Source organism: Colius striatus, chromosome 5 (genome assembly GCF_028858725.1).
Source record: "Colius striatus isolate bColStr4 chromosome 5, bColStr4.1.hap1, whole genome shotgun sequence".
In the NCBI taxonomy this organism is placed as follows: Eukaryota; Metazoa; Chordata; class Aves; order Coliiformes; family Coliidae; genus Colius; species Colius striatus.
The window spans coordinates 28,171,136-28,192,382 of NC_084763.1; the positions used below are offsets into that span (position 1 = coordinate 28,171,136).

Genomic DNA, 21,247 nt, shown 5'->3' on the forward strand with positions numbered 1-21,247 from the left:
TATTACTTATTCAGGCCATGAGAAAAATATATTGACATCTGTTGCTAAGACCACAAATTAGACAAGATAAATTTGTATTTTCTTTTTCAAAATTTTCTACCCACACTTCTCCTATCTCCTTAGAATTCAGTATCACAAAAGAGAACAGTATCCACAAATATCAACTACAATCCAACAGGCAAGTCCTGAACATTCTGCCAATGGTGATGACCTTATCTTGCACATATCTATGACCTCAAATACAAAAACTTGTAGTTAGGCTTCATTCCACAATGCAGGAATAGCTTAATAATCGTAAACCAAATGACATTCTGCACAAGAAATTTGTATGCATTCTATGGAAAAAAACCAGAGAGCTGTTCTACTAGCAGGACAGTAACATCAGCTCTCCTTAAGACCTATACCCCAAAGCTTATCTAAGTTCAGCACAAAAAAGCCTGAGGTAAGACGGTGAGTTTGGTCAAAGCAACCAATAGAAGCATTAATTCAGAAATACTCTACATCAAGTGCTGCCAGCAGTATTCTCTAAACTAAACAGTATTCTCCAAGCTAAACTTGGAGACTAAAGATGCAACCTTTAGGTTCCAACCTCTTTTCTTGTAGAGCTAAATAAAATACATAACAGTGCCAGAATTGTACATATACAACTATTAGACATTAGGTAAAAAAGGTTAACACTCAAGGGGAGACCGCTATCAACATTACCTTTTTGATTTCATCTTCAAATGCTTTCTCCAGATATTTGTATCTCCTGATAAGTTTATTGAAGACCTAAAGATAAACAGAGATTAACTTAAATAATGTCAATTGCAGTCATCCTTCTTTGCAAAAAAAAGGCAAAGGGAAATAAGACTGCCACTGTTGAATCTATAAAGAAAATCGTTGACTAATCCACAATAAGATTTCTTTTTGATTATTATCCCCATAGCAGGAAAGAAAAAGTAGGAAGCTTCTGCTGGCTTCTCACGCTCTAATATACTACTGCACAGTCTTCCTTTAGACATTTTTTCCAGGAAATAAGCAGCCAGCAGAATGATATTTCTGGAGCTGTCTGTTGTGTTGTCTCATTACAGACCACAAAACACCCTTCTCTATTAGTTTGTTCACAAGTAGAAAAATAAAAGTTTTTCAATTCTTGCTTCATAAAGCAATGTTTGAATCCGAGAATTTGCTGCAGCTTGAATCATTTGTATTTCTTAAATTTTTATTCCTGCTCTACTTCTCACTCTATCCACAGATCAAAAGCAGGCAAAAGGAGGAAGTTGTCAGGTGTAAGCCAATAGAGTGAGGCACTCAAGGAGCACTGCTGAGCATCTTCCGTAGATGTAGGTTCTCTCCACCATCATGAATGCTTACAACAAAATACACTACTGCTAGAGAAACACAAAGAACATTTGACAAAGCTTTTAACAAGTATGTTCTTGGAAATGTGTTCAGTTTTTATGTTTCTCATCATGCAACCAGAGATTATAAAAGCTGAAGCGGTACAGGTGCAGATTGCATTCAGATGGAAGAAGAGAGAAGAAAGAAATTAAACCAACAAATCACTGTTCTCACTATTGTACAAAGGGCACAAATAATGTGACTCGCTGTCATGGTTTATATAAGGAACAAGTGACATTATTGTCAGGCTGGTTAGTAGTGCAAGAGAAACTAAGTTTAGAAGGTTTCAGTTCACTTTTCGGAGAATGTAAAACACACGTGAACATCCCAAATGGCAGTACTATGGCTCAGAGCAACTGAACATCAAGCTGTGGTCATGCTGAGAAGCAGAGGGACACAGAATTCTAACAAAATAAGGTGTCAAATAAGATGCAAGATGAAAATGTAAGCTAGCATGTTGTTCATATTTCCAAATAAAAATATGTCAATTTTTATAAGTCACTGCAAATGACAGAAGACTACATAAGCAAACAACTAGCTAATATACCAATAGTAGCTTTAGTGGTTTTTTTAAGATGTTTGAACTGTTTCCATGACACAAGAGAAAACAGTCACACTATTGGTTCATTTAGAAGTCAGAGTAATTAATTAACTAGAAGGAAGATCTAAACACTATTTTAGCCTAACTGCTATTTTGTAATACAGTAAGAACTCTATTTCCTACTCTCCATGAAGAAAAAAGACAAGGTCTACAAAAGGATACATCTCTTCATGCATTAACCACAAAATGTTTTACTTTGTTGGCTTTTACTTTGAGAGGCGGAGAATACATTGAAAATGTCATTTCTCCAATTCCTGAAAGCCTATCCTTGCATTTTCCAACATGCATCTTTTTACTTTAAATTTCTCCTTGTAGGACTGGTACTGACAATTTTTATGATAAAACTATTAAAATATTCAAACTCAATCAACATGGTAGAATCAATGCTTTTACCAATATGAGATTTTCCAGAAGCAGAAGGTCCTGTTTTTGAGGGACATTAAAGCTGATAAGATATATTTGACTTCCTTTCCAGAAATATGTATATTCCACTTCAGATTTTTAAAGATGAGTCTGTAAAGGGGCTTTCTGCTATTTAGCAGAAATTTAGTAGCTATGCAGACTCTGATCCCAGTACCCTTTATATCAACCACCTTTTCAGCAGCTTCCCACCCACCCTCAACACCTTAGCAGGGAGAGTGCTTTCACTTATTGTCCGCAGCATCCCAACAAGAACTACTTATTTAAAAAGATAAATATGTTAGTCAATTAACAATAGCGTTTTGACATATGGGAGTTTCAATGGTATTGCATTTTTATGCAATCTTACTTGTATCCAGAATTGCATGGTGGCTTTCAACTTTCAATAGAATTCTTACTGTCTTTTCTCATATAATTATTATGTTCCATTAAGGAGTTACAGAATATTAGCTTCTCTCCAATAATGTTTTAAGCTGCACTGCTTTTTTTGTGTTAATTTCACATAGGCCTCTTTGTGCAAGCCTTATTACTGCAAAAATAAATTATGTATCACGAATGTAGGAGAAATGAAAGCTCTTGGAATATATGCCCAACTCCTAGCGAGTTACACAACTAAAGGTTGGAGGCGTGAGTTTTTGGGTTTTTTTTTGTCATTCATATACTTCATTTATTTCTAAAAATATGTTCATACAAATCATTCAGGCTGCATACAGAAAAGGTCACCAAAATAATAAGGATGGTGTCTAAAAAGATACTGAACTAACAGCAGACTGAAATAACTAAGACTGCTTTCTGTAAAAGAAAGCATTGCCAGCTGTGATCAGGTTATCTTAAGACATATTATTTTCTTAACTAAATTTTATAGGTTAAGACAGATTACTGGTTAATTGGATTTTCAATTGCCCTGTAACTGTATATTGAAGCCCAGACAGCCTGGAGATGTTACACTGTAATACTTTTTGATACGTAAGTGGAAAACAGTGATCAACCACATCTTTACTGACCTGAGCATAATTTCGGATGGCATCATGATCTTCATCTGCAAAAAATACACAGTGGCTGGTCATCTTGGTCTTGTCATTGTCATCTATGCGTGTGCCTCCAGGGGCTAAAAGAAAGAAAATAAAAAGGTAAGAAACAATTTCTCATTTGAGATAATGTGCTATAAGACTGAATATGTCTAATAACTCTTGTGTCAGTACCACTGAGGCAAAAAGCAAGAGTGAGAGCTAGCAGGGGACAAGGGGGAACAGAAAGCAGATCAAGCTTTGTGAGGCTGTGGTGGCACCTGACAGAAGGGACAGCTGGCTGATATGCTGCACCTAAGATCACACAGACCTCACAGGACTTGGAGATTCAGTTCACACTAAGGAATCTTAGCTGGTTTTGAGAGCTCTGAGTGTGATCACTTAGGTATGAATTGGAGCATAACCCTTGCACATATTTTAACTACTACTTTAAACCACACAATGTAAAACCTTTTCAAAGAAAAAAGCATTAACATTGTTTCTAATTTGATGACTTGGAACACCCTCCTAACCACTCTAAGGCTTGCTAGGCCCATGTAAACATTCAAAACGCTGCTGTAAAAGCTTATTTTGCAGAGAGGTTTTTTTCCTAGGTATTTCCACTGGCTTTGTCTTCCTGTATTATCTCAAATCTTAGAAAAACATCTTTTGTTTTTACATATCAAAGAGCAGGAAGCAGGAATCAAACCAACATGACCAGTAAAAAAGAGCCAACTTATTCAAAATACAGAAGAAGGTGAAAGGCACATTTTTTGCCCAAGCTGCCACTGATACTTGAGAGAAATGCCTCACGGACATCCACAAAGCACTCCCCATTATCCTTCATTACTCCTTTTAGCCAGCTTTTGCTGTAGTATCTACAAAGCAAGCTTTGCAACAGATAATAAATTATTATATTACACCTTTTTATGCTACTAAATTCCTCTGTTTCCCCCAGTTAGTGTGTCTCATTTTCTTCACCATTGCATTTATATGCATGCTGTTTCAGCCCAAGTTGAAGGCTTCTCAGAGCTGTATCCACTTTTTGTGATACCTGCAGAATACCTCACACAACCAAGTCTCTAGGTAAAACTGTACTAAAAACAATAAACAATCTTAAGATGTGAGATGCAAGAAGTATCTAAGTGAAACAGTAATATAGTTTATAATTTCCACTTTGCAAGACAGCATACTAAAAGAAGCAAGGCTGCTCATCAAAATTCTGTTTCAGATACACTGTAGGTTACCTAGCATGCTGCCAGCTACCAAAATATCAAAGAGTGTGTCAGCATAGCGGCGATAATCAAGTCGTGAGCCTGTTGCGTCCAGAAATTTGGCTATGGCCTCCAGGTCACTCCCAGCTTCATTGAGGCCTTGGACAATCGTATCCCTGAAGACTGTGGGTTCAAATTTCTCCTTTTCATCTGGAACAGAGATAAAGGAGAAGGAAAAAGAGAGTAATTTTTAAAACTTTCTATTAAAATTGTCTATCAGCCAGCAACTGAAATGACCACAGCACGTAAATATACTCTTCTGATATCAGTCATATACTGATATATACTGACATATATACTGATTCTGGTCAACAAATCAAAAGTTTGTTTGGTTTTTATTGCCTCCGGAAATTTTGTAGTGTTTACTCTCACTTCCCGCTACACCTCACTCCCCCAACACCAAAACACACACAAACATACAGGGATAAATCAATAAAGAGGAGGAAAGGCAATACTGAAATAATCTTCAAGTTTCATACTGTTACTTCTCCCGTTAAAGATAATATAGACTGTGTGTATCATTATGCATTGCAAAATCTGATAGCAAAGGGACTGTCAGTTATGTGTCATAATCTCATTGTGTGAACACTCGATTTTTCATTTCTTGACGTTTTTCCTTAAACAACTATGGCCATGTATCTAAAATGTTTACAAAACGACGAGTCTTCAAGAAAAAGAGATTAAGGTATTAATTAAAAAAAGTTTTCCTCTAACATTTCAGACCAAGCAACACAGTGTAACCAAGAATTTATCTTTCTTATTCACAGACCTAAGCAGAACCAGGAACAAAGAAATGCAGCACTAGGAACATAGAAATGCAGCACTCACAGTGCATTTTCTACAGCTGTCCCTGGTTGAACTTGATTAAGGTACAGTCTGATACCCAGACAACATTTCTATGACAAGGCCATAAGCCACTACAGATGTAACTGCAACCTCCAGATAAATCTAGGTAGATTTACCCATATCTCCTACTGCTTTTTCTTGCAAGGTGTTTAAAGTTTACTACAAACACTTGAAGCTTCTTAATAAAAAAAGTCCTGGCTTTATACTAGGGTATATACGAGATACTCTGTACCATCAAATTAACCCTGAACTTAAAAAACAAAACCATGAACAGTTCTGTGGCACTCAAAAAACAAAACTAGTTTGCCCTCATCTGCTGACACAAACGTTGATACAAATTCTTAAACCTGCACCTATTATATACAGAGGACAAATCCAGAGATTTTTTAGTTACTAAGTGTCATGGTTTGACATAACAGCCTTTTCTGGTAAAGGGGAAGGGGTTGTAAAGATGGCTCCTGTAAGAAGTTGCTTGCAACTCTCACCAGCTCTGAGCCAGACCCACTTCTGGGGCTGAGCCAATTGAACGCCTCCACGATCACTTTTTAAGAAGAAGCCGGAAGAGAAGGTTTCTTCCACCTTCTGTCCCTTCTTCTTCTTCTGGCTGGTAGTGGTGCAAAGAATAGGTACAGTGAGAGAAACAACCATGCGGACTCCAAGGTCATTCAGGAAAGAGAGGAGAAAGTGTGCTGTAGCAGAGACTCCCCTGCATTCTACGGAGAGAACTGGTGAAGCTGAGATCTATTTGCATTCCTTTAAAGATGCCTGCATCAGCAGTAGAGACTCATTTTGATAATGACCCTGTATCAGGGGCAGAGACTCATGTTGCTAAGGCTGACCCTGGACCAGGGGCAGCGATTCACTTCATTAAAGGTCCCAAGCCAGGGGCAGTGATTTTCTTCTTTAAAACTATGGCCAGAGGAGGCTGTATCCTGAGGAAGGTACCCAACATCCACAGCTGTTAACTGTGGGAACAAACCCACAACAAAGCAGCTTATTAAACTTATGCCCAGAAGAGGCCTTGTCCCAAGAGAGGGACCCTGTAACTGCAGAAACTGCAACCGTGCAACGAATCCATGCCAGAGATATTTACAAGGACTGCAACCTGTGTGAGGGACCCTGTACCGGCAGAAGCCGCAGCTGTTGGGAACAACCCACACCAGAGAAGTTCATTAAGGACTGTGTCCCGGGGGAAGAACCCCATATCAGAGCAGGGGAAGAATGCCAGGAGCCATCCTCATCTGAGAAAAGAGAAGTGGCAGAGTCCATCAGTGAGAGACTGACCATATCCCCCATTCCCTGCCCCCCTGAGCCGTTGAGGGGGGAGGAGGTAGAGATATGGGGAGCAGTCAGCTGGGCCCGGGGAAGAAAGGAGGGATGAGGGAGGGAGATCTTAAAGTGCTGGTTGTAATTTTCTCATCATCCTACTCCCTCTTTGCTTTTATTCCATTCTGTTTCTTATAGAATAAGCTTTCCTACTTTCTTCTCTAAGTCGAGTACCGGAGTCTGTTTTCCCCAGAACCGTAATTGGCAGTGAGCCTTCCCTGCCCTTGTCTCAATCCACAACAACCTTGCTTATCTTTTTACTCCCATTTCGCTGGGGCCTCCGCCATCCTAACGAGGGTGGGGGTGAATGGGGGCACTGAGTGAGAGACTGTCGTTGTGCTGCTGTGCTAGCTTGACCAAACCACAACACTAAGACAAATAAGGATTGGTAAAGTCTTGTCTAAAAGATGCTAATACAGTCTGAAGCACGCCAGCTGTGATTACTAGGAGCTCTTTGGGAGAAGCGGTTATGGACTTCACACATCCTCTGGTTGCAAGTTGCCTTTCCCTGCAATTCATAGTGCAGCATTCCACTCCAGTCATTAACCAGAACACCTTAATTTCTGATAGCCTTTCTTTCACTAATTTATTTCCTCATGCCACGATAGTAATTTGACAATTAAATAACTATTTTACACACAATGTCTACTTTTATTAGTTTTATTATTTCTAATATAGAAAAGCATGTATTATTTGCAGGACTAAAAAAAAAAAAAAAAGCTTGGTAAATTATTAACCAACAAGAGGACAACAGATCTGTCTCAGGAGTTAAAAAATAAACCTATTTTACTTCTTCCAAAGTATTTTGCCTAAAAAATTAAGTCATTCATGTCTAAATGAGGTGTTATATGCTTGGTATCATGAGTACACACAGTGCTGAGTACAAATACAAACACCATGATTAATATTTCTTCACTGTTTTTAGACATTCTTCTCCTGTCCCAGAAGTCCTCCTTTCATCTGGAGTACTCTACTATTTTCTTGTCTATCACAATCTAAAAATTTACACAGGGAGAAGGAGCTGAACTCATTGCATTAAAAATGATTTATAATTTTATTGAAACATTTTCCTACCAAGCCACTGTACTGAAGAGGAATATGCTGATGTAGTGCAACAGAGAGAGTAAGAAGCCATAATCAAGAAGTGGTGACAGTATGTTGAGCTGTCAAGTTCACAATTACTAAACAAACACAGTTTCAATCATGGGCTAGCAGAGGCAGGTGTAGTTTGCAGATGTGATGCATACAATCCAAGGCAGCTGTGCTATACACAGCTTTTCATTTTCATCTTGTTCCCAGATCCTTATTTCCTTTCTTTTGCTTCTAAGAAAATCACAAAGTACATTAATACCACTCTCCTTAAAAATTAATTGTAACCCCTCAACAGGAGTCCAACAACTGTGTTTCTGTGGAAGAAAAATGAGATGCTCTGTTTGGCCCCTCTTCTGACTTTACGTTAATGTAAAGGTGTTAACATTTCATATAAACATAGAATGGTAGGGGTTGGAAGGGACCTTTAGAGATCATCTAGTCCAACCCCCCTGCAGAAGCAGGTCCACCTAGATCAGGTCGCATAGGAACATGTCCAGCTTGAAGACCTCCAAAGAAGGAAAATCCACAACCCCTCTGGGCAGCCTGTGCCACTGCTCCGTCACCCTCACAGCAAATAGTTTTTTCTTATATTTAATTTATTCCATCACCCCTTGTCCTGTTGCTAGATACCACAGAAAAAAGGGATGTCCCAACCTCCTGACACCCACCTTTTACATATTTATAAACGTTAATAGGATCTCCCCTCAGTCTCCTCCAGACTAAACAGCTCCAGTTCCCACAGCCTTTCCTCATATGAAAGATGTTCCATTCCCCTGATCATCTTGGTGTCCCTGCGCTGGACTCTCTCCAGAAGTTCCCTGTCCCTCTTGAGCTGAGGAGCCCAGAACTGGACACAGGACTCCAGATGAGGCCTCACCAGGGCAGAGTAGAGGGGGAGAAGAACCTCCCTTGACCTGCTGGCCACACTCTTCTTGATGCATCCCAAGATGCCATTGGCCTCCTTGGCCACGAGGGCACATTGCTGGCTCATGTTTAGCTTATTATCAATCAGGAGTCCCAGGTCTCTCTCTGCAGAGCTGCTCTTCAGCAGTTTGACCCCCAGCCTGTCCTGGTGCGTGGGGTTGTTCCTTCCCAGATGCAGGACTCCGCACTTGTCCTTGTTGAACCTCATGAGGTTCCTCTCTGCTAAACTCTCAAACTGGTCGAGATCCTGCTGAATGGCAGCACAGCCTTCTGGGGAATCAGCCAGTCCTCCCAGTTCGGTGTCACCAGCCAAATTGCTGAGGGTACACTCTGTCCCTTCATCCAGGTCATTTTACTTTTTATTTTCAAAATTTTAAAATTTAAAAAAATTTACTTTTTACTGCGTAATTTTCTTCTGAAAAGAAAGTGATATGCATTGTTTTGCTTAGCTTCTTTTTATGCTACCATTTACCTTTTTGTACCAGTCTTTTAGCAGATATTAACTCTGTATCATAGGAACAAACTTGTGTCTCAAGATATTGCCTGTCAGCTTACTTAACAATATGCACTGTTTATTCCTGTTAATACTTTGGGAAGTTTTTTGTTCTGTAAGTATTTATCAACTGTCTGATTACATTAATTTTCTTTCCCCACTACATACTGGCCTTTTTACTACTCCTATTTCTTCCTGTTCTATTTCAGAATAAACAAACACATAATTTTGCATGCATGCAGTCAATACAATCCAAATCCCACATATCTGCATTATAAGCACAATACTGTACAGTATTATAAGCATAATACTGACAAGATGCCACTCACCACTGACTTTCAACAAAAGAGCAGTGTTCAACAGTACAGCGATTATCCAAAGAACTAACACTATACATACTGCTTACATCTTTCATTAGGTCAACTAATAGAACTGGAAGGAGTGGGATTCACAAGCTCCCCCTTCATAGTCCTCTCTCAAAAGTATTTTAGACACTAAGCACACTTTCAAACTTTTAAGAAAAAAAAAATCTTCTTCCTTTTTTGCTCTCTGAAAGCTCAGAAATTGTTCACATTCAGAGAACTAGTCACAGCTAGCTGACCAGCGATAAGAGTTCATATGGACAGTTGTTTTTATTAGATGCTTGACTGCCACGTCTTTATTATTAAATGTCTGACTGCCACATCATACCTTGCTGTCTCCTCAGATGGCAGTGCTCCTGGGAGCCACAGAAGGGCAAAAAAAAAAAATTATCATGGGACACAAATGAACTGGCAAGAACAAGCAGTCATCCCTCAAACAGCTCACCCTCCCCAGCATTCATGCACCTCAGACCTCACTATCTGTTGTAACAACAGAATAGTCTCTGACTGCTGAAATGCCATGATTAAACCACAGCCACTGGCCTCTGTCTGAGTGAAATTTCATGACTCCATGATATACTGATAGCACAAAAAAAACTAACAGCATGTTCTGATGCAACTCATAGCAGTCTATGACACTGCTGTGATACAAAAAAGTACCTATAAACAGCAGGGAATAAACGTGCTAGGAAGCCATTTCAATGCCTCAAGCTCTCTGCCTCTATAAAGAAAATAGGTATTGTTGTGGTTTTGCCAAGCCAGCAAAGAAGCGCCACGATAGTCTCTTGGTCAGTGCCCCCCATCCACTCCCACCCTTGTTAGGATGGCAGAGGCCCCAGTGAAATGGGAGTAAAAAGATAAGCAAGGTTGATGTGGATTAAGACAAGGGCAGGGAGGGCTTGCTGCCAATTATGGTTCTGGGCAAAACAGACTCCAGTACTCGACTTAGAGAGGGAAGTAGGAAAGTTTACTCTACTACCTACAAGAAATAGAACAAAAAGCAAAAAGAGAGCAAGATGATGAGAAAATTACAACCAGGACTTTAAGATCTCCCTCCCTCATCCTTCCTTTCTTCCCAGGCCCAGCTGACTGCTCCCTGTATCTCTACCTCCTCCCCCCTCAACGGCTCAGGGGGGCATGGAATGAGGGCTGTAGTCAGTCTCTCAGAGATGGTCTCTGCAGCTTCTCTTTTCTCAGATGAGGATGACTCCTGGCATTCTTCCCCTGCTGTGATACAGGGTCCCTCCCACAGGACACAGTCCTTAATGAACTTCTCTGGTGTGGGTTGTTCCCAGCAGCTACAGCTTCTGCCAATATGGGGTCCGTCACATGGAACATGGCCTCCTCTGGTTATAGTCACTGGCCCTGGCATGAGGTCTTTTATGAAGTGCAAATAAATCTTTGTTTCACCAGTCCTCTCTGCTGGATGCAGGGGAGTCTCTGCTCCAGCACACCTCCTCCTCTCTTCCCTCAGTGATCTTAGGGCTGCTTCTCTCTCTCTTCCATCTCCTTGCACCACCACCAGCCAGAAAAGAAAGAAGAATAGAACAAGAAGGAACAGGAAGAACCCTCCTCTTCTGGATTCTTCTTCTTAAAAAGTGATCATGGAGGCATCTAACTGGCTCAGCCCCAGAACTGGGTCTGGCTCACAACTAGGGGAGAGCTCTGAGTAACTTGTCACAGGAGCCATCTTCACAGTTCCTTCCCCCTTACCAGACACAGCTCTATGTCAAACTATGACAAGTATCTACAATTTTCTAGGCAAGATCCTCAAATATTAAGGCAACCAGGATCCCAACATATTTGAAGAAGATATTTTATGCTTTAAGCACATAAAGAAGTATTTGCATGCTAAAATTTCTGTATTAACGCTATTCAATATCTCCAACTCCATTTAAGTAATCTTTGATAAAAACCATCCCCCCCACAGTCTTTTCATTCTTCCATGTATTCAATGAGTTATCTAGTTCCCCTTCCTGTCACTGTAACAAATTCAAGAGACAGGCCCAGAATTACACATAAAATCTCTTCATTTGCTCTGCTTATTACTTGTATGAAAGTGGAGTCAATGATCAGATCTGTACTAGGACCCATTATGTCGGCAAACACACACAGTGCAAAACATGGACTTTTATAAGAGAGAGAATGCTTTCTAAGACAATTTTATCAAGTAACTTATGTACTGTAACTAACTGACCTAGACTGAATAATACATTGGATCCATCCAGTAGTATGCATATGTGATTGCTGTTACTGTTTGATCTGAAAGATGTACTTGTTGAGTGATTGTTAATTCCATTCTTCTAGCTATGTCTATGCTGTTGCTAGTCAATGCAGTGTCAAGCTTCTATTGCGTAAGGTTCTGGACCAGGCTGACAGAAAGCTAATCCTACTGGATTGGAGTAGGAGTATTGTGACATTTAATGATACACAGTATAGGTTTCTTTTCTTTCTTTTTTCAATTAGTTATACCACTGGATGTTGGATGTGTATCAGAGAAAGGACATTTTCCATTTAAGAGACTGCACCAGTCAAATGAACAGAGGAAGTGATGTGTGCAAGGGAAGAAAGACAAGAGAAAGCTGGCACTGCTTTTTAACATGACCAAAAGCAAACTATTTTGCAATTCTCATCCAAGCTCTGTCATGATCTTAGATCTTAAGACATCCACTCAGCTCTTCAGACACATGATAGAATTCGTAATTTTCTGAGAAAGGTTACAAACTCTTCTTGTTTTTCCTGTCCACATTAATAAAATGCTCTTATTTACATTATCTGTCACAAGACCTTAAGATTGGGCATTAGCTTTTGATCAGAAACGTGAAAGTCAAGATGGAAAAAGTCTATTACATGACAGACAGGAACCACACCTTTGTGCTATAATAATCTGCTATAGCAACAGCAAACCAGACTTTTCTTGGAAAAAAACTCCAAACCCAAACCATTTATTATGTATGTTTTTGTTCCTTGTCTCAGAGAATTGGGTATTTATCTCAGACATCTAAACAATGACAAATGAACTCTGATTATAATATGAGCAAGTATGTTAGGATGACACTGTACAGAATACTTGGATGATCAATATAATTAGTACAACTTAGCTTTCTTTAAAAATTGATGTAATCTTGTACATAAGAGAACAGAAATATGACAGGTAGTCCTACAATATATAGCAAAAATAATTAAAAGTTAGAGAGCTTAGTTAAAAGTAACATCTGTACCCTTAACATGGATGAAGGGAAGGGAAAAAACCTTAATCTTATTGAATTTAGAGTTATTGCACCTGCCCTTTTCCTAGTAATTTTAACAAAGAGGAAAATAAAGTAAAAAAATATAACATCACCTACCCCTCTTCCTAGTTTTGAACCGCTGGCCTGTTAGCACCGGCTTCTGATTCTTATTCATAAAATTTCTGGTGAAAAAAAAAAAACAAAAACATTTTTACTAGGCGTTTACAGACAACAGTTTAAGCTAAAGGCAAAATAAACATTCAGTGAAGCATAATCCCAACATGTGAAAGGAAAATAAAGCTCCTGATATATGCTCAAGGAATATTATTTTAAAGATGACGAGCACTAAAATTCAAGAATAACTTCAATGAGACGTGCTCAAAGCCTGGCTCTTGGCATTACTGTTCAAAGTCAAGCAGGAAGGTGACAGAGCCTCTGCCCTTATTGACAGGGCAGGAGTACAGCTGCAGTGCCCATGCAGCTTGCAGGGATGCTCGAGGGCACCAAAAGCACAGAGGCACAGGACTGGGAATCATTTTGGTGGGGCTCACCACAGTACAGGTCTCACTCTCCAGCATGTTACCCAGGCAGATGGACTGCCTGGGCTACATATCATCCTCCTGAGGATATGACTGTGGTCTAACCACAATGTTTTAACTGCCAAATCCCACTCAAATGTTTCTTCCAAGCATCACTATATTTTAAAAACTTCTAGTTCCTAAAAACATGTGGGTACCGTAGAAATAATAAAAGATAATAAAACATCTCCCCTCAACAACTTATTGTATAAATACATCATTAAGGACCGACATGGCACATCATACAACAACAGTAAAAAATACTGGGCTTATATTACTGTAGACCTTAACAGCAAACCGCAACTTGCAATGTTGTACAATCTGGTAAGTGCTCATATATTCATGTCATTTTATCTAAATAAAACTACTTTTCAGCTTTGGATAGAATTAGTTTTATCATACGAGACTCAGCTTGTGCAATGAGCAGCTAACTCGATAGCTGAATGCAAACAGCATCAAGTAAAAGGAAGCTCTACAGCACATGGCCACTCATCATGGGTCATCCCCCTGTCCTGCCAACACCAAGTGACAGTGCCGAGATTCACAAGCCACCTATTTCACAACCTGACTGTCATTAGGTCACTGTTATGTAACATTTGCTCCTCCAGAATTAAGACTTACGATGCAAGAAGCTTTGTGCTTTGGGCATGTTCTTTAAGTTTTACAAAAATTTGTACTAGTGATGTTTCTTCACTGGAAACTCTGCAGGTCTAGTTTAAGAGTACATACATTTGTCAACACTTCTTCCTACCATAAGTGAAAAGAAACTCAGGCTCTGTAGCTACACAGATGCCATCAATCACGTGATACTATCCAAGTAATTCTCTCTACCTTTGAAAGCCCAGATGGGTTGTTGAGTCTCCTTGTCTGGAGACATTCATAACCCATCTGGATGAGCTCCTGTGTGACCTACTCTAGGAGGTCCTCTTCTGGCAGGGGGCTTAGACTAGATGATCTTCCAAGGTCCCTTCCAGCCCTTAAGATTCTGTGGTTCAATAACTCTGTTAACAATGCTCCAGCATGTTCCCATTCATCAGACTACCTCTTCTAGTTGCAACATCACAACTGGCCAATTATGCAGCATTTCAAATGTTTAATTTGGCAAAGCACTGCATTCTAGTCTAGGTCTACCACTAATTTGCAGATAAAACCTGCCTGCATGCACTAGAATTGTCCAGTAAAGTTCAGAGTCAAGATAGGCTTCACTTCCTTCAAGTAATAAAAAGTATAATAATGCAACAAGTAGTTAAATGAAGAAGTTCCCATTCATCACTGAGATTTAAAGCTACAGTTTTAACAGACCAAGAAGCATTCCAGAACAAGTGCAGCACAGTCTTCTGGAAAAATGATTTGCCCATCTACAAAGAGAGTTAACAATTGTAAACCAAGACATCATGGGATCTTTTAAAACACTGTAGGATCCAAGCCTCCCTTCACAGAAGAGCTCAAAAGTCTCTTTTCCCCACTTAGTTGCCTTGGTGGCAGAGTGACAGGAGGTGTTTTGCAAGTTAATTAGGCAGATAATCCAGCAGTCAACAGGGATTAGCAACAGCCTAGCCTCTAGATGGTGACCAGATAGATTTGACATATTTATCTAGTTTGTCTTCCTGACCTTCAGTTATTTGTAAGAGACTGATATATAATACATAATATTCATCCAGGTATTTGTGATTGTTTTTATGCCTGGCCCCAACACCTTATGTTTTCTTCTGGGTCTAAAAATGTTAAATTCAGTATATTGCAGGAGAAGCCCATGAGGTTTGGAAAGACTGTCAAGCAAGCCACAGAGCAGGTAAGAATCAATCCTCTTGTCACAGCTCTTTCAGAGAACAAACGTGCCATCAGGCTGTGATCCACACTGCCCATTTCCTTAATAAGCACATAGAAGCCTTGGGGGCAATGAAATAAATGATACCTGATCTTCAATCCAGCCACACTGGTATGATTTCCCGGTTGCTATAAAAGTTATAAATGCAGATGCTACATTTTTAGCACTAGACTCCTTTCCTTTGATGTAATGTCTTTTTAGACTGTGAGAAGAGTTGCATACATTTGAAGCTTGACTATCAGACTTTAAAACTGTTTGCTGTGAATATAAAATACACCCTTTAAGACAGCTGGGAACAAGATTTTCAAAAAAGCCGTTGAAGTAAGACTCACCATTTGTGGCAGATTTAATGACTAGAGGTTCAGTGCAACAGAAAAGACTCTTGAATAGGTAATTAGGAGCAATGCAGGATCTGCCTTCTCTATTTTTAGCTTTAAATGCACTACACTCTAATCTTCTCCAATGAGGGTCAGGCTTTATAAAGCACTCCCTTCAGCACTGGGCAGGAAGAGCACAGGCACTTTCATTAAGGAACTGCAGCACGAGCCAAGTAAAATAAACTCACTGATCTATACAACAACCCAGATGTATCCAATACTACAAATGACACCAGCTACTGTAAATGAGATTTCAAAGTGCTGTTGCCACAACAACAGTTTGGATGACAGTTGAAAATTCACAAAAGCGAATGCAACATGAATTTTTTTTTTAAACTGGTAACACACAGACGACAGCACAAATGATGCCTAAAGGTTATAAATTCAAGGTGGCAGCATAAAACTTGGACAGTATCTTTGATGCACCTGCTTCTCAGGTGTCCTGTAGCTATAAAGCCTTGAAATCATAAAATACCTTGAGCTATTGTCTATATCCTCCATTTTGAAAGGTACAGCATCTGGGTAGGTCAAAGCCAAAGGCAAGTTTTGAAAAGCCAGCTATAGCAGTCATACTAGTTTCAGGGAAGTAAAGACCTTGGTGATAGGTACAGGTAGGAAGGCAACAGTCTCAAAAAGAAAACCCAAGCCACCAGTCAGACTTACATCTTGAAGTCCAACATCCTCCAGGATTCATACAACTGCCATCAGGCAAGAGAGCAAGAGACGTGGAAATGAAAGCTCCTTCGCACATTCCTTTCACAGACTCCACTCTTCTATGGATGATGAGAGAGGCTCAGTGACAGATGTTTTATTCTTGATTCTCCCTTTAGGATCCAAAAACTCTCTTGCAGAAAACTCAGATGTTCAAATTACATACCCAAATACTTTTTCTGTTAGAAAAGTAGAAGCTGGACTGGGCTGACACAAGTGCTAGATGTCAGTGTGGTACAGAACTAGTTGACACACTTTAGAATGGGCTCATTTTCCATACAAATCCCAAGATAGCTAAGCCTGTTGACAGTAACTTGCACTACAAAATTTATCCAAAAAATAAAAAGACATGACTTACAACAGTTTCACAAATTCCACTCCCACTCTTTTTTAACAGGCTTCTACAAAACACATTCATACTTAAATACCACGTAAGTTGTTGAATTGTTACAGTCTCCTGAATTGCTTCAAGTCCGCAAGTTTAGCTTTCTCTAAATCAGCTACTCATTTACATACTAAAGACTCTAAACAGTTAAAATAAAACTGAGACATCTACAGTTGTAGATATCTAGACATCTACGATACAGAAGTTTCTATGATCAATCCTTCTCACACAATAAAAACTGTAACAGATTGTATTCTGAAAACGAGCATTAATTAATAAAATTAATTTATAAAATCAGCAACAGATGAAGTAAGATACTTCAGAGCTCCAGCAAGTTTGAAGTTGCTTAATGCAATCTTTTATGCATACCTCAGGGAAATTATTATGATGATTAACTCTTAAATTATTTAAAGCCTTGATAAGGCAGGAAGTTTCTACCAAGCTAAAACACAGGAAACTTTTGCTCTTGGAAACATTGCTCAAATTAAAAACCACACCAATAAACCCAAACCAACCAAACTGAAAACAATTATACAAACTAATAATATTTTTCTAAGCATCATCTTATACTTCTTTTAACCAAAATCTCAGAATCATCTGAGATGCTTCAAACATTAACATGCTCACAGTGAATTCAAGAACAGTTGCTTCACAGCAGCAAAACTTGACTGTCCTAGTTACAGAGATGGAAAGCAATGTGAGACAACATCAAAAAAAGAACCACCATTTCACTGAACTCCCTACGAAGATTTCATGGCTCTGTGTCTGCAGGGCACTGTAATAATGGTGAGGGAGCCCACAGAGGTAGGCAGTGATCCTTTGGGCAGCCCACTGGTGGGCACCAGTGGCACTGCTCCATGGAATGCATCAATGTTGTTTGATTGACAGAGTGCTGGAGAGCTGACACAGCACAACCAACACAGCGCCAGTTCCAGCTTTCACAGGAACAGATGCTTGGCAGGAATTATTTCCATCTCCTTCCCTTGCTTGGTTAAAATAAAAGCACAGATAGGGAGAGTTTCTATGAAAGAAAAACCCCAATCCACTTATCAAGGTCAATCTTTTCCCCCTCAAGAAGCAGAATATCCAGGACTTTAAAAGGCTTCATTTGGTCCTTGTCATCCATACTATGTGTTTTCATCCTCTCACTGTTATAGTTCCAGGCTTAGGATGAAAATCTAAAGAAGGTTTTCCTCCTCTTTCAGCAGCAAGCCAGAGTTATGTTAAAAGCAAATTACTGAAATTGAGCAGCATGGAGGAAGAGATGCCCTTATACTTCTGGTGGAGAGGAAATGTGTCATCACCTAGCCAGTAGCTGTTTCTGCTCCCTGGGAAGGCAGCTAGACTAAGAGCTAACAAAATCTGTAGGTGGAAAACTCACAAATTGTTATCAGGAGGGAGGAACAGAGCAATGTAAGGGGATGACAGGAGAAAGTGATGCAATGCAGTCACCAGCTCTCACCAAATCCTTGCATGGCCTCCTACTTTGCACCTGAACACTGAATCTCTGCATGGATTCTCCCAGCTCCTCGTTTTCCACATGCACTTTCCAACACAGTTAGAGGTGAGCAACAATGCAGAACAGTCACGCAGTGTACAGTTGCTGCTGCATTCACTGCTGTGACTGTGGTGAAGCACTGGCTACTTTCACACAGTTTTCACACTCTTGCAGAGCTATGAAATCCATCTCAGCTGCTGGAGTTTCCCAGGCTTGGTCAGCGTGAAGGAAAAGTGCATTCTTTAAGCATTCAAGGCGGTACAATAGTTTGTTCACAAAAAAAAGTGAGAACGCTCCCTATCTCCTGCAAAGCGCACTTTGATACTCTTGAAAAATATGGAATTAATCAGTTCTACTTGCTGCTTCCCAGAGTCCCAAGTGCTGAGGATGGGACCAGAGCGTTACTATTGAGCCACCTCTCCTCTTTCCTTCACTGCACTTCTAGGGAGCTGAGAAGACCAAGCCCCTAAAACCAGTGAGACCTGCCAAGTTTTATTTACACAAATTGACTTGTGCTATTTCATGAGCATTTTCTGACTCCATCTCTGTATTCCTAAAACAAAGGGGCTTTTAAAGGATTGACTAATAACCTGGAGGTGTCTAACTTCAGCCATGGTACAAGTCAGGAGGAAGAGCACCACTGGCAGTGGGAAGATTTGTCTTGCTATTTTGCCCACAGAGGCCACCAGCAGTTACAATGTTGATGAAACCTTAATCCCAAAGGTCCCACTCATTCCAAACAGTAAAGCCAGAGCTAGGCTCTCACCATGTTAAAATTCCCTCACTAATTTTATTGTACAAAAAACCTCAATGCAACATTCAGGAACTAAGCAGTCACTTAATGATGTGCAGAGTAAATACAATCAAATCTCATGTCTTAATATTCGCATGAAAAAAGGGATACTGGCATTGACATGGTTATTGCTAAAAAATACATCTTCTGCTACGGATTAAGTTTTCTTATGAAATTACAGTACACAATGCAACAAGACACCAACTTTTGATTTCACACTTGGAAACATGCCCTAGTCACCAGTGGCTATCATGTAGGATCTTAAGATGGCATTATAGCAGGCTTTCAACATGCACCAAATGTCCATCTTTCCCCAACCAGCCCTCCAGAAGCCCTTAAAGCGTTTAAATCTTTTTAAAAAAACAAAATTAAAAAATATGAGGGAGCGGTGTTTTTCCACAGTAAAGACTAAGTATCCAATCCTGTAAAAGTGCTTGTTCTGTATTAGTATGCCTAGTGGGAGACAGAAAGCACGAAACAAGTGGAACTGATTCCATTTAGTAGCAAGTACAAATACCAAAGGAGAATAAAATCTATCACATATTAAATAAAAATTTAAAAAATTGTGCATTCTACCTGTAAGTGGTTATTCAGATGAAGCATAAGTAAGCCCAGAAAAAATGAGCAAATTCATCAAAATTTGCACCATAAATCTCATCACCTAGCTGCTAAACTGGGACACATATGAAGATGGCCCTTGAAAAACAGTCAAAAAAACCTCACTGTCACCAGTTATCGCAAAATCACATACTGAGATCCAGTTCATTGCACATATTTCAGGACAGTATGTATTTCTTAGGTCACTAACCAAGAATTTCTGCAGAAGTGGCTCAGCTGAATAACAAGGTAGAAAGACAGAAACCTCTCATGACTGAAGCACTCCAGATAGACCTCACAAGGTCAAGAGAACCATAAATTGAACCACCAAGGCAAAGGACTCCTCTGTCTCACAATCAGCAACCATATGAAAAACACGCAAGTTGTGACACACATTCAGTGAAAAAAAACCAGACCAAAACAAAACACGAGAGGAAAAAAATATCAGAACCATTGGTAAGTGAGAATCCAAGTCAAGAAAATGAAAGTATACATTTGGGTTGACACACAAAAAAGCTATCTTTCAGTAACAAGGTTTCTTTCACCAACTAAGAGAAATAAATAGATATAACTTTTCAAGGACAAGGTATGGATAAGAGCTTCTCTCAGACTGTTGAGAGCTCTCTTAGGCTGCTGTGCTCTTAACTGGAGCACCCTGAGATAACGGAGATGGTGTACTGCTACAGATCAGTTCATATACAATTAATATTAATTTTAAAGTCATCAAACTACAAGCTTGTATGTCTTGTCAGCAGGAAAACCTCTTAGAAAAAGAAGGGAAGAAAAAGGATTGACAGAGACAAGGACCAGGTGAATTTAGTGAAGACGGTAACTCTTTCAAAGCTAACAAGGCTTCTTCCTTATATGCTAAGCAATCACGTATAGCAAAGTTTCCTCTGTTTTGCACAGACACGGATGTTCTCAAAACACATCTAAATTTCAACAGTTCAGCTTCCCTTTTGTTGTATCTGGACATACATGACCTTAAATGTAACATTTCTCTGAAAATGCAAATGTACAAAGCAAGAACACATCCTTGCTAGTAATCCAGATTCAGCAGACTTTGAAGTCCATCAAACTCAAGATTTCAATATCTGTAAGCACAGCATTGCAAGCAATGGCTATTAAAATGCTATGAATGCATTTCAATATCTTTGCTCCTCAAAAAGATAAGTTACAAACAATTTTGATCATAACTGCAATCAGATGAAAATCCAGTTCTCAAAAATACATTTATACACACAGGTGGCCAGAATATCAGAACTAAGAAACATTGCCATGAAAGGATGTTAAATAAAATTGCAATATAATTAATCTAGTTAGGAAATAATTGAATAATTAGCCTTTTGCTTCATTAATTTATATCTGTTTTCCCATGTTACTGTCACATGCTAACACCATAATCATATTAAAAAAAGCTAGCAGAAGTTAGAGACATCTGCTTCACCTAGACATAGACCAGAGCAAATATACAATATTTTACTCCGCTCCATCACAGAGGTAGCAAATCCCACCTGTGGAC

The 21,247-nt window shown here is 39.4% G+C and overlaps 1 protein-coding gene across 2 annotated transcripts in view; it reads right to left on the reverse strand.

The window, feature by feature from the left end:
• Window positions 1–21,247, reverse strand: part of BZW2 (basic leucine zipper and W2 domains 2) — a 59,039-nt gene that overhangs the window by 27,379 nt on the left and 10,413 nt on the right. The window contains exons 1-5 of one of the 2 annotated variants that reach the window (XM_061996961.1): window positions 16,405–16,547; window positions 13,076–13,140; window positions 4,659–4,835; window positions 3,409–3,512; window positions 706–771 (exon numbers count right to left, since the gene is read on the reverse strand). In XM_061996961.1, the coding sequence (XP_061852945.1) occupies window positions 706–771; window positions 3,409–3,512; window positions 4,659–4,835; window positions 13,076–13,140; window positions 16,405–16,421 (429 nt within the window). In that variant the 5' untranslated portion in view covers window positions 16,422–16,547. Of the gene's footprint in view, window positions 1–705; window positions 772–3,408; window positions 3,513–4,658; window positions 4,836–13,075; window positions 13,141–16,404; window positions 16,548–21,247 lie in introns of those variants that run through there. The other variant, XM_061996962.1, reaches the window with a different exon arrangement.